The sequence below is a fragment of the Vigna umbellata genome, chromosome 2 (genome assembly GCF_029865625.1).
Source record: "Vigna umbellata cultivar VRB3 chromosome 2, Vumbellata_1.0, whole genome shotgun sequence".
In the NCBI taxonomy this organism is placed as follows: domain Eukaryota; kingdom Viridiplantae; phylum Streptophyta; class Magnoliopsida; order Fabales; family Fabaceae; genus Vigna; species Vigna umbellata.
In genome coordinates this window covers 13,469,015-13,482,629 of record NC_142166.1, presented here as the reverse complement: position 1 = coordinate 13,482,629, position 13,615 = coordinate 13,469,015, and the positions used below count along the sequence as shown (strand labels likewise).

Below are 13,615 nucleotides of genomic sequence, written 5' to 3'. Positions count from 1 at the left end.
AACAATGAAAAGAAAAAGCTTAAAACATATAAAATTAAAACCTAACTCGAATCAAGACTACAATATTGTTGAACTCGGAACATGAAAATAATAGCCCTATAGAGAAGTTTAAAACATTTTCTGTCGTAGTTCATACTTCAAACAAATTACAACAAAAGCTCTTCCCTTCAAACTATTACATACCTTATATATATATATATATATAAAAGTTTATCTGCCTTTAGGTTATTACCACGGGTCCCAAAATCAGAATTCTCCTCAACGAAAATCTGAAAAGCTACAAAAAGTTGTTTTATCCCCCTTTTGTTTGAGAGTGTATGTTGTTGCCATAACAAAATTGATGTGACAATGCATAATCCTAGCTTAGCTCCATTTGGGAACTTGTAGTGAAAATTGTTCTCTGAATTTGCCCCCAAATGCCCAATGTTCTCCTATGCTAGTTGAGCTCAAACCATTATAGCCTTGCTCAAATCAATATCGCTCTTAGGGTCGACCTTCTTCAACATATTTAGGTTACCCCGGTAGACTGACAGAGAAACAACCCGACAACATAGAAGTACGACAGTTCAACAAGCGCCAAAGTATCGGCTCGGCAACTCCACATGTCGGCAGAGTAATAGCTCGACAACTCAATAGGTCGATATCTAGTAGTCCTATTATAAATCCTAAAACATCCTAAGATTCACATATCTAAGCTAAAATTGAAAAATAAAGGAAACAAAGATGCTAAACGAGTGTAATGAGCTTCATTATGAGAGTATAGAAATCGAATCATCAGGACCCAGTCAAAATCCGATTGAGTTGCCTTTGATAAAAAATCAACTAAATTCAACCTAGTCTATCCTGACCAAAGTTTGGTCAAGTTGGAAGTCAAACTGAATTGAAACTTTAAAGATCCTCAAACAAATGAATAGTTAACTAAACTTTAACTTTAAATGTTTATTTTTTTAAAACTAAACTATAAAATAATACATTCAATTTTTAATCTAAATAATTGAGTACTTTTTGTATAATATAACACAGTTACTTGATAGAGTAATTTTTAATACAATTTAGTTAATTTATATTTCAAATTTTGCTCATCCCTAAATATAAGCATAGAACAAGTTTGATAAAAAGGAGGAATAGTCTTTCTTTATTAGATTAGTGTAGCAACCACTTTATATATGTATCAAGGAGTCTCAAGACCATTTGAAGAATGAATTACTAATTTGAAATAGGTCGAATATTTTTCAATTGATTTGAAAAAACATTTTAAGTCGTTGACAATATATTGATGCTTTTGAAAAATATTTGATTAAAGGGTGAAATAAATCTTGATCCGAGTATACCTGTATGTTAGTTTTGGTTATCTTGAAAAATATGTCGTAACTAAATCTCACTTTTCCATTGCATTGGTAGTTGACCACAATTTTTTTTTTTCAGTTTTTGGTGTCTTCTTTTTGTTGCATTTTTCTAGTAAAATGATATGAGGAATAATCTTAATCAAACAAATTTTGAAATGTTCAACCCATAGTACATCTTGAACATTTTCTATTTCAAGAATGACAAGAATTTAGTTTCTGATATTAGAGATAATAATTATCGAATGAAATAAGTTCTGAGTCAAATATCATTAACAAATAAAAAAACTATGAAAAAGAAAGAATATAATTATGTGAGAGAAAGATAAGAGATTCCTTAACCACTTGACATTTCTAAGAAAATTAATTCTTGATTATATTCAAATCAAGAGACTATATCATATACAAAAGTATAACATAATTCAAAACTATAAAATAGATAAAACATCCTACTAACTTTTTTAAAAAATATATTTACATTTTATATCGGTTGTTTCAGTTCATTTTTATATTTTTTTAAGGTTAAACACCCATTTGTTTTTAAGTAGCTTATTTTTAACAAGAAGCCATGTAAAATATGGTGCTTCTAAAAATTTATGGGGAGAAAATTGTTCAAAGCTTGAATGAAACTTTTCTATCACGGACTTCCACGTCAATCCGTTCGTGGAGCTTTCCATTCAGTTTTTTTTTTCTTCTTACAGACACAAATCAAAGTAGGAAAAAGTTAGGCTTCACTTAAGTTCTTTTATATTGTTTTATTTATCATAAATTGTATATTATTTGCAAATTATTGTTAATTTTTTTTAACAAATAAAATATTTTTTGAAAACTTTAAATTAAAATTTTAAATACCTGAATTTTAATATCTATTCATGATCATTAAAATAAATTTATATAAATTAGGTTAAAGTCACACAAACATTTTCTTTATGAATATATATTTATTAAACAAGATAACAGATCTTAGGTGAAATTAAATTTTTCAACTTTTTTAATAGACAACGCTATTTTATAAGAAACTATTAAGCTTAAAAGGTTGACAATTTACTGTCGTTTTTTTTTTTAATTTTAGCTTACTAAAATGTCTACTGAATCAAACTAGGTCCAACATAATTTTTGGTCCCGACAATTTGATGATATTTCTCAATTGTTTAATTTTCATCATTGCCTTGTTTTTCTAATTTTGATTTTCTAAAATTTAAGGATCGATTTGTTGAATGTGTCAATATTGTATAATGCAGCAGAAATTGTTCTTCTAGTCTCTGGTGACAATACTTAGTATGTTATACTATATTTAACCAAATTTAATTACTTACTTAAACAATTTTTAAAAAATTAAGAAAAACATAAATAAAATTCGTAATTAAACATTACCTACCAAGGTAGTCATGAAGCCTTTTTTTTATGTTTATTATAAAAAGCTGAATTAATAAATACTTGAAAACAATTCACGCTTATACAAAATTTCAAATATGCATGCGTGTGTTTCTTGACTATCTATATATACTCTTTCTTGTAGCAAAGGCTTGTTTGTGTTTGATGGTTTTGGTCCAGTTTTAAAGTCAATGGTTTATAAGAGGCTTAAATTATCTTTAAAGATAAGCACCATAACAATATAATCATTGATGTTGATATAAGTTTGATTACTTTTATCTTTATGTTTAATTAAATATATATAAACTTTTTATTTCATCCGCGTTCTTCGTTGGTAATGTCTATAAAAACATGTTCCATCGAGTAATAAATATATTAGAATTTATGTTCATATTTGGTTTTTTTTATTATTTCAAATATTAATTAAATAAGTTTTTTTTTAAATAAAATTTAATGTCAAAAAGATACACTTTATTTCTTCACATATATAAAGAAAAAAAATGTTTAATCAAAGTTGTTATGAGTAAAATATACTTTGGAAATGAGTAAACTTTGCATATTAAACAAGTTTGAAAAATTGAAAGAGAAAAAGAAAAAAGTTTTGTAAAAAAAGGAGAATTGTTCTTAAATAAAAAGAAATTAAGATGATAGTGAAAATGAATTTTGTAGATTACCTAATGGTATTTTGATAATTTGAAACAAGAACAAATATGTAGATTAGAAGGAGTATAAGGATAAGGACAAAGTGGAGATAAGATGAACATGTATATGTCTAACTTTATCAAATATCCAATTTAGAAAATCAAGTTATGTTCATATTCATATTCATATTTATACATGATTAAGGTAAAGAGTTCTCATTAAAATGAAGACAAATTCTAATAACGACTTTATAATGACATATTAAATAGCAACATTTTAATTCTGGTGAAAGGAATAGAATAATAATTAGAAACAGTAAGCGATAATATAAAAAATAAAAAATAAAATAACATATTAAATGCTTAGAAAAAAATAAAAGCGAACAACATAATATATATAGTTTAGAAATGAAATGAGAAGTCATAATAGAATTGTAAAAAGATAACAACTTTTAAATGAAAGTGGTGTAACTTTCCAACAATTTGTAAGTTGAAATCGTAAATCTCTTTAACAACTTTCGATTTTTGAGAAATTAACTTGAAAAATCATATGAAAAATATACAAGTTTTTCATTTAAAATCATTCTATTTGTGTAATTTTTTAAAAATTTATCTATTCCTATATATTTGTCTATTTTGGTAAAAAAAAGTTAAAAGATTGGTCGGTGAAAGCGCGGTTTTCGTAGTGTTGGAAATAAACGGTCAAGTCAAAACATGCACAGTGATGACTCTCGTTAAGCATTCGCATTCAGTGATCTCCAAATGAATGAACTACAGACATCAGTAAATGTTGTTTTCTTTTTCTTGTCAAAATCAGCACAATGTCAAATAGGTACTGGACCACACCAACACCAACGCGCTTCTTTCTAATAATTCTCAAATCTCTAATACACTTCTGCAACATTATTATTACTATTATATTATATTATATATTATTATTATGCTCTAATACCATGCTATTATTACTTTGGTTTTTATGGCGAAGGTATAGTATATATAGATAGATAGATAGATATCTATTCTAGATATTCTCAAAAAAAAGAATCATTGGCGCCAAGCGTGAGGAAATGCAAGACGTTTGGTAATTGTGCCTCCTGCCAAAAGAAAGGATCCCATTGAAGCAGCTAATCCCAGACATACTGTCTGTACATCTGGTTGTACAAATTGCATAGTATCATAAATAGCTATTCCAGGTATTACCCACCCCCCCGGAGAGTTTATAAACAGAGACAATTCTTTATTCTCTTTCTCTATGCTCAGATAGATCATAAGACTAATAAGTTGATTCGATATTTCACTATCAACATCTTGACCTAAAAAAAGTAATCTTTCTCGATAAAGTCGATTGATTAGGATTCCATTTTTTCCTTAAAAGCCGTATAAAGAGAAAGAAATGCAGAGTAAAATAAAATTTTAGATGAATAATACAACAATAAAAAAACTATGGCTTAGGTTAGTTTTCAAATTTAAATATGAAATTAAAATTTATTTTTATCTCAAGTTTTAAAAATAAATAATATATTATTTTAAGTTAATAATGTTAATTACTTTTACGTTTTAAATAATTGTTTAGATTGATATTTGAATTAAAATATATCAAATATTATAAACAATTTTCATATTAATATGAAACATTTGATGTTATTAGATTAAAATTATTATATTTATTTGTTTTTTAAATTTAAAAATTAAAACATATTAAAGTCTAAAACATATTTTAATTTTACGTACAAATTTAAAATCTAAAAACATGTGTAATCCAAAAAATAACTACGAAAAATACAAAAGTTGACTTTAAATTGTAGGGTTACGATAAAAAAATCATAGTAAAAGTCAAAGATAAAATATGAAAACGATGATCATTATAATATTTATGGTACATAAGCCATACGTATCTTTAAAATTGAATGCATCATCGTCAACGAAGTTCATGAACAGACACACGTGACATTACAAGAATACGAAAAGTATTCCTATTTATGGATGTCTGTTATTCTTGAATGCAACTTGTAACTGGAACCTTCTTTGAAAACTATTCACATTTAGATAACTCCTTCTTTGATTTTGTTACGTATATTTGATTTTGTTTTGTAAATGAAAACAAAAAGTATATTATTTTGATGTCTTTCGTTGGAAGTTTTGATCGAAAAAAGATGTGCGGGTCTTTCTTTCTCCTTCTTAGTCATCCTTCCTACCAAACTGATTTCCCTCTTCTCTTCTCTTTTTCCATTTTCATTCATTAGCTATCTTTCTTTACATTTCAAATCAGTTGGTCGGTTTATATAATTTCAGTACGGAATGTTTAAATATTTTTAATATGTTAAATTCCCTTTTAATATAATATTGTACAACATAATAAAATAATATAAGTAAAAATAAGTCTTCCATAGTTTATTCTCTTTTTCTGGGTGCAGTATTAGAAACTAACCTGCTTTATTTCAATGAGAGAGTGAAAAATGAGAAAGTAAAAAAAAAACAGTTATAAATAAAACTGTTTAAACTAAGTAATACGAATGGAAGAATAAAAAAAGTTAAATATATCTATCTATTATTATTAATTATTATATATATCTATCTATATATATGAAATATAATTGTTTCATATATATATATATATATATATATATATATATATATATATATATACTGTAAATTATATGACATAATTAATTTTGTTTTTGACATGATCGAAAAAATATATCAGATTCCGGCGAAAATCTCTTCTTTTTTCTTTTTTATACAAGAAGTTTCAAGGTCATTTTTTTACTGCTTTCCGCTTTTCTATTATTACATGGCACTAAGTCAACGGAGCATAAAGAAACAAGGCTATGTAATAAAAAAAATTTAATATCTTAATAGGTTTTTATTTTTTTTTCAGAATCTCAAATGAGACCCTTTCTTTTTTGACATCTCAATTTGATCTTTATTTTTGTAAAATTGAATTAAATAGAACCTTTCCGCCAAATTGATCAGACCGCGTTAAATAGGACATATTGACTGTGTAATTTTTTGTTACGTGACATTAAAAAGTGATTGAACTTTTTTTTTTATTTTTGAATTAAAAAATAGAGTTTAAATTGAGGGCAAAGTTGGGAAAGCCCAATTTAGGAATTTAGGTCTTTTCATTTATAATTGGAAAAAAGAAATTGATTAGAGATACAAACTTTTTTAAAGTAGAATTAAGATTAATTAATGAAACGATTTTTTTATTTAATGTTAATTTCTATTCCTAATTAGTTTCTGCATCAGATTTGGTAAGTTTAAAAAAAAATTAAAATTTCCTTGTTTTTTTGTTAATTGAGGGTCACTTTACAGAGATCCTAAACAAGGGTCTAGACTTTGGGTTCAGAATCAAGAAACACAGTGGGTCGCGCAAGGGGCAAACCTTCCCCAATCTCACAAGCAACCGACATGGAGAATCATCTATGGCGCTGCTATGGCGGCAAGTGCACGACGAGGGCGTCGTCGACGGTGCAGTGATGGCGCGATTCAAATAGAACCCTTCTTTCCTCTATCCTTTAGCGCTTCCTCGTAGGGAGAGAAGGGTCAGGTTCAACAGAGATGGCGTGGCGGAGGTTTACTTTCTCCTCTCCGTTTTGGATCGCGGCGCAAGAGGGAGACTTCCTCCTCCTTTCCGTTTTTGTTTCGTCTTACATGGGAAAGAGATCTTGGCGGTTTGCGGCTTAAGGGCAGTGACGCCGTGATTTGGCAAAAGCAGCGGCAGTATCGAGTTTGGGTTTAGGGTTCCTGTTGTTCTCTGATTTTGGGGATTCGGGTTTGCTGAAATTGGGAAATTAGGGATTTCTGGTGTAATTAGTTTTTTATTCGAATTGAATTGGTGATTTGCGTATTCTCGTCGTAGCAGAGAGAGTCAGACTTTCTGTAATTGAATTTAATTAATTCTACTTTAAAAAAGTTTGTATCCCTAATCAATTTCTTTTTTTCAATTATAAATAAAAAGACCTAAATTCCTAAATGGGGCTTTCCCAACTTTGCCCTCACTTTAAACTCTATTTTTTAATTTAAAAATTAAAAAAAAGTTAAGTCACTTTTTAATGCCACGTAACAAAAACAAAAAAACTACACAGTCAACATGTCCTATTTAACGCCGTCTGATCAATTTGACCGAAAGGTCCTATTTGATTCAATTTTACAAAAATAAAGACCCAATTGAGATGCTAAAAAAGAAAGGGTCCTATTTGAGATTCTGAACAAAAATAGGGACCTATTGAGACATTAAACCTAAAAGAAAATAGCAACAGTATTAACATACTTTTTATGATTATTTAATTCATATAAGGACTTAATGATAAGACATTAAAGTTAAAGATTAAATGATATAACAACAGTCTCTATATTAATTTTAATTTTAGTTTACTACGTCTTATGATGATTATTATAAGATTACTATGTAATGAGGATATTAGTTGGTTATATTCCCCCCGCCCTTTTTTTTTAAGTTAGAGAGACTAATGGGTTCACTAATTATTAATGGATGGATTTATCTATTGATTGATTGGTGGATTGATGATTCGGTTCGATCAACAGATTGATTATTTCTACTTAATCGGTGAATAGATTTATCGATTGACCAATTGATAGACGAATTAAACCATTAAGAAGACTGACTCATTGAAGAATAAAGGTTACATTAACATTTAGCAAATAATAACTATGAATCAACCGACTAATGTTGATTAAGTATGATTAAACCATGATTAAGCCAATAAAAAAGTAAATCATTCTCTCAATCGTATGGTCTTAACCATTCAGACTCAACCATTTGACCTCATTCTATCAACCTATTTAGCAATTCAGCCTCAACCATATAATTTCAATTTCTCAGCTTCGATTTCTTTATCGAATTTTCAATCTTCAAATTTTGGCTTCAATCATTCAGCTCGGTCATTCGACCTCAACAATTCAACCTTAACCTCTTGGCCTCAATTTCTCTATCGACTGTTCAATCTTGGAATTTTGACTCGGCCATTTGACCTCGACTAATCGGCTTGTTCGACCTTTCGGTCTCGACCTCTTGGTCTCAATTTCTCTGTCTACCTTTTAGTCTTAACATTTTGAATCGGTCACTCGACCTCGACCTCTTAGCCTTAATTTTTTGTCAACTTTTTAGTCTTGACTTTTCAGCCTCAACCATTAGGCTTCAACATCTCAGTCTTAATTTCTCTTTTGAGTTTTTAGTCTTGACATCTCAATCTCGGTCATTCGACCTCAACCATTCTGGCTCATCCCATTGGCCTATTCGACCAGTCAGCCTCAATGCTCTCGACCTCTACCACCACTAGTACAATAAAGAGAAACGACATCGGTTATTTTTGACTATAGGTAGCGGTTCCTGAACCGAGGCATATTCAGGCGAGGTAAAAACTGGTAGACTTTATGCCTCGGTTCAGAACCGAGGCATAAAAAAGTAGGATATCGCCTCGGTTCAAAGACAACCGGTGCAGTAGGATTTTTTTTTTTTAATTTTTTTCCCCAGAACCGAGGCAGTAGGGTTCTTTTTTTTTCTGCTTAGGGTTCATTATTGGGTAAATATGTTGCCTATGTCATCAAAATTCAAAAACGCCCAAAAACAAAGTTAAATTGTCTGCACAGGCATCCTAAATAGCATGAAGATAGAACACATCATGAAGTCACAACATGAAGATAGAACACATCTCAGCATGGAAAGAGGTTCCAACAGAAGGAGCAAAAAAGGACTTGCTATCACCACCACAACCCTCCTCTTCGTCTTTTTCATCCGGATTATAATCTTCCCAACCAAAAGCAACAAATTCAAAAAAAAAATCAATTCTTGATACAAATGAGCACTACTGCATATCGTTGGTCAGAAATCAAATTCTGAAACAAGAGAAATGCTAAAACCCAATAATGAACCCTACTGCTCCAATTTCTCTGCCTCCGCTGCAAGAACACGAACGGCCACCGCCTAGGTTGGGTTGGATGGACGAAGAGGAAACCCTCTTTGGCTTGCGCGAGACCCTTGGTGCTGCGACCAAAACGTGGGTGGCGACCCAAACGGACAGTGGCGGCGACAAATGGTGGTGGCTGCAACCAACTGTGGTGGCTGCGACCAATGGTGGTGGCGGCAATGGAATCAAATGCAAGGTGTGGCAACAATTGCGAACCGCTGTTGAGGGCTTAGTTCGTGCGTAGGACGAGGCACGCCGGTTGGGGACAATGGTTTTGCAGTGGCGGCAGCAATGGCGGAGGAGGCACGACTCGACAGTTGCGGCAATGGCAGAAGGGGCACGACACGACAGCGGAAACGAATTGTGGTTGGAGGCAACGGTGCAAGGAAAACGAAGAAGAAGAACCCAATGCTGGTGGAAGAAGAACGGTGGTTGTTGTGCGCCTGAGGAATGAGAACGCGAGGAAGTAGAGGAGAGCGCGAGGAAGAAGAACGCAAATGAAGAGTATAGGTTAAGAGTCTGAACTTAACAAGAGATACAACCTCAGTTATCCAAAAACCCGAGGCAATACACGTTTATGGCACCGGTTATTACAGTAACCAAAGCCTAAAGTGCCAGAAGACGTGTGGCAGTGTGATGGTCAGTGTGTTGCAGGTGTAGCAGAGGCCTTATGCCTCGGTTCTACACATACCCGAAGCAGTATCCCCATTTCAAAAAGTTGTCAGCACAAAAGACAGGCGGGCAGGTGGACGTTTATGCTTCGGTTCACAGTGTAATCGAGGTTGTTGCTGGTTTATGCTTCGGTTCATTGTGTAACCGAGACGTATAAGTTGAACGTATTTACATGACTGCCACCGCATTTTTATAGGCATCGTTTTTGTCTGAACTGATGTCTATTGTACGAGTTTAAAAGCCAATTTTGTACTAGTGCACATGGGCTCATCCTCTCTACCTTTGGTCGGCCTTGACCTCTTGCCTTATCCTCTCACGATTACGGTAAAAATATTGGGTAAGGGTGAGTTCCAACCAAGGAACCCCTCCTGATCAAACTAAAATATTCTACTCAGGACAAGTTCCAACCAAGGATCCCTTGTTGAAAATTCCATTAGGTAAGGGCAAATTCCAAGTAAGCAAACACTCTTGATCGATAAATAACATTTGGCTAAGGGCAAGTTCTAAACAAGGAACCCATCCTGAAAACTACAACGACTAAAGATGAGTTATAACCAAGGAACCCCTCTTGATCTGACTATAACATACATGATTTCCAAGTACCTTTTTTCTTTTCAAACTGTTACAAGTACTCAGGCTTGGACGACTAGTGTATTTTACATATCCTTTTGGTCAATAAGTTAGACCAACTAGCAAGACAACCTATCGACCGAATGGCGGGCTGACCCCTTGACCTGACCAACCGACTAACGAGCAAACTACCCTGACTCGACTGACTGAAAAACTAACCAACTGATTAACAAGACTGAGCAATTGCAAAATAATAAAGGTCAAATTAATACTTAGTCAATGATAACCACAAATTAACCACGTCTCATACATGAGTAATTGGTCATTATATCAAAAGTCTTCCTAACAAAGATTTTAGGTAAGTGTGCCCCATTAAGATGAACGACGATATGCAAAGGTGTACTCATGGTTGAGAATGCTTTCGTTGAAAGGAGAGTGTGTACCAATGTGGAAGAGACTCACCCTTAATGTAGAGATTATTGGGCTTCAAGTGGTACTGTAAGTCCCATATTTGATAAAAAAAGAGAAAGTTGAACATCATACAAAGTATAAGACCCATAAACTTATTGACTTAAGATTTTGAGATTAAGGTGATGCTCATGCATTATGTGGTTTAGACTCAAGTATAATTGGTATTTTATTCCTATGATGAGTTCTCCCTTCACGAAGAACCATCATTTTTCTCAAATGTGGTTTAGACTCAAGTATAATTGGTATTTTATTCCTATGATAAGTTCTCCCGAATAACCATCATTTTTCTCAAATATAATATTTTTTTATTAATTACTTTCATCAATAAATGTTAAAATTGTTGAAATATTAGTTTTCTTCATTAAAAAATTCAAACTTTCTCTCTCCCTTCATTCTTTCTCCTTCTCATTATTACCTACTAAATATTATATATATATATATATATATATATATATATATATATATATATATATATATATGTATGTATAAACTTAACATTAAAACAAAGTGGAGAAACCATGCAAACACACGTCCACACAATTGGATAGATAGATAATTGTTTATAGGCAAATCATAAAAATAATTACAAAAGGGGTTTAGCCTTGTTCCTCATGTTCCAGTCAATGAAAATGAAAACAGGATGTAGGGTCCCGATCGTGCACATAAACTTAGTTAATCTAGAATGTTAGGATGCCACAGACCACTCATTTTCTCTATATAAACACCTCAACTTGTTCAACAATCCAATTGATCCATTTTCCCTCCTTCATCTTATCATTACTACCCCACAGTTTATGCACACTCACTACTTTGCTCCTTAATCACTTCTCTTTCACACAACTTATGTAATAACCTCGCAATCGATCAAGATGAAGAAGAGATTAGCAGCAAGCACCATCGATGATTCCACTAAACTTGATCGCAAAACCATCGAAAGAAACCGCAGAATCCACATGAAATCCCTCTGCCATCAGCTTGGTTCTCTTATTCCTCCCAACCTCAAACCACCCAAATCCAAGGTACACACGGAATTCACAAAAAATACTCAGCTGTTCATTTTTTTCGCCACCCCTCTTGTTTGAACTCTTCACCCAGTTGTTCTTTCAATTGGGATAGTTAAAAGACACTTTCTTTTTCAAAAAAGCAGACTCTTTCTTCGTTTTTGTATAAGAATTTGAAAATGAGCACTCATGTCTGATTCCACGTTTGAAGTCTTCCAATTCGGGATTCAGATGTGAAAATTGGGACGTGAATCACGCACCACCACACATTTGAGTTGATCTCGTGCGAAACACGAACTAAAATTTCCAAAATCACGTTCCTAACTGTTTGATGAATTGTATCCTTAGTCCATGAAGTTTTAACCAAGTGTTGAATGTTTTCAGCTGATGCTAGGGCAGCAGGACCAACTGGATCTCGCAGCAAGGTACATAAAACAAATGAGAGAGAGAATAGAGAAATTGAAGAGGCAGAAGGAGCAAGCGATGTTGAACCAAAGCAGTGAAAGAAAAATGTTCGTTGACACCAAGTTGCCAATACTCGAGCTAAGAGACTTGGGTTCCGGCATCGAAGTGATGCTGGTGAGTGGATTGAACAAGACAGTCATGTTGTACGAAGTAATCAGCGTTCTTGAGGAAGAAGGTGCTGAAGTTGTCACTGCAAGCTTCTCAACTGTCGGCGACAAGTTATTTTACGTTGTTCACGCTCAGGTAAAGTTATACAGCATCAATTTTTACAACATTTTCATCTGAAATGTTTGTTTGTTCAGAAGTTAAGAAGAATTCAATTAAGTAATTTGATCTGGTTTTTGGTGTGTCAGGTTAAAATATCAAGAGTTGGAGTGGAGACGACAAGGGTAAAGGATAGACTTCAAGAATTTATTGCCCCATTAGAAATTTGGCCGGAAGACGTGTGAATCTTAACAGCTACTCTGTACCTCACTATGTACTGTGTCCTGCCCACAAATTATTAGTTTCAGAGCTATGTCCTGGCTGTGTCAATCATATTAATCTATATATTAGCTTTTTATAAAAAAAATAAAAATGAGTACTATATTATCTATTTGTTTCTTTTAAGTAAAACAGAGAAACATATAATATTTCCTTTTATGATAAATTTTGTTATAATCTTAAATAAGTTGAGATAATACGATTAGAGTCATCACTATATTTAAAAGAAATTCAAGAACTATTTTTACTTTGAAGTTTGGAACCCCAACTTTTAGGTACGTGAGAATATAAGACTTATTAAAATAAATTCTTTTGATGAAATAAAAATTCATCTTTGAAAATTTTAATCTTTTTAGAAATGCTAAAATAAGTAGAAAATTTGACAGGAAATGAATTAAAATTAAATGTTCAATATAATAAAGATTAAGATTGATTGTTTGGGACATCCGTTGTAGAAACTAGAAAATCTGCAGATCCTGGAAGTGATTAAAAATGAATGATAATTTTAAAGAAAGTGACAGAGTTGAAATGAGTAATAGAATAATTAAGCAAAGTAATGATTTTGAAGGAGTGAACTTGCAAACTAACAACATGTTCACACGGCTTTGAGGGAAATAATTACTGAAAGGGGAAATAAAGCATATTAAAAAAAGTGATTTTGTGAT

General features: G+C 32.0%; 1 protein-coding gene across 1 annotated transcript; it reads left to right on the top strand.

The window, feature by feature from the left end:
• Positions 1–11,741: 11,741 nt before the first annotated feature.
• LOC124841738 (transcription factor bHLH168-like) lies at positions 11,742–13,062 on the top strand. Its single transcript, XM_047318065.2, has 3 exons — positions 11,742–12,020; positions 12,387–12,710; positions 12,821–13,062. Exons 1-3 carry the CDS (start codon positions 11,871–11,873, stop codon positions 12,914–12,916), a joined length of 570 nt encoding a protein of 189 aa, XP_047174021.1. The 5' UTR covers positions 11,742–11,870; the 3' UTR covers positions 12,917–13,062.
• The last annotated feature ends 553 nt before the right edge of the window (positions 13,063–13,615 follow it).

Coding starts and splice junctions, on each gene's coding strand:
- LOC124841738 (XM_047318065.2), top strand. CDS start 11,871: ATGAAGAAGAGATTAGCAGCAAGCACCATCGATGATTCCACTAAACTT. Junction 12,021..12,386: donor TCAAACCACCCAAATCCAAG/GTACACACGGAA, acceptor GAATGTTTTCAG/CTGATGCTAGGGCAGCAGGA. Junction 12,711..12,820: donor TTTACGTTGTTCACGCTCAG/GTAAAGTTATAC, acceptor TTGGTGTGTCAG/GTTAAAATATCAAGAGTTGG.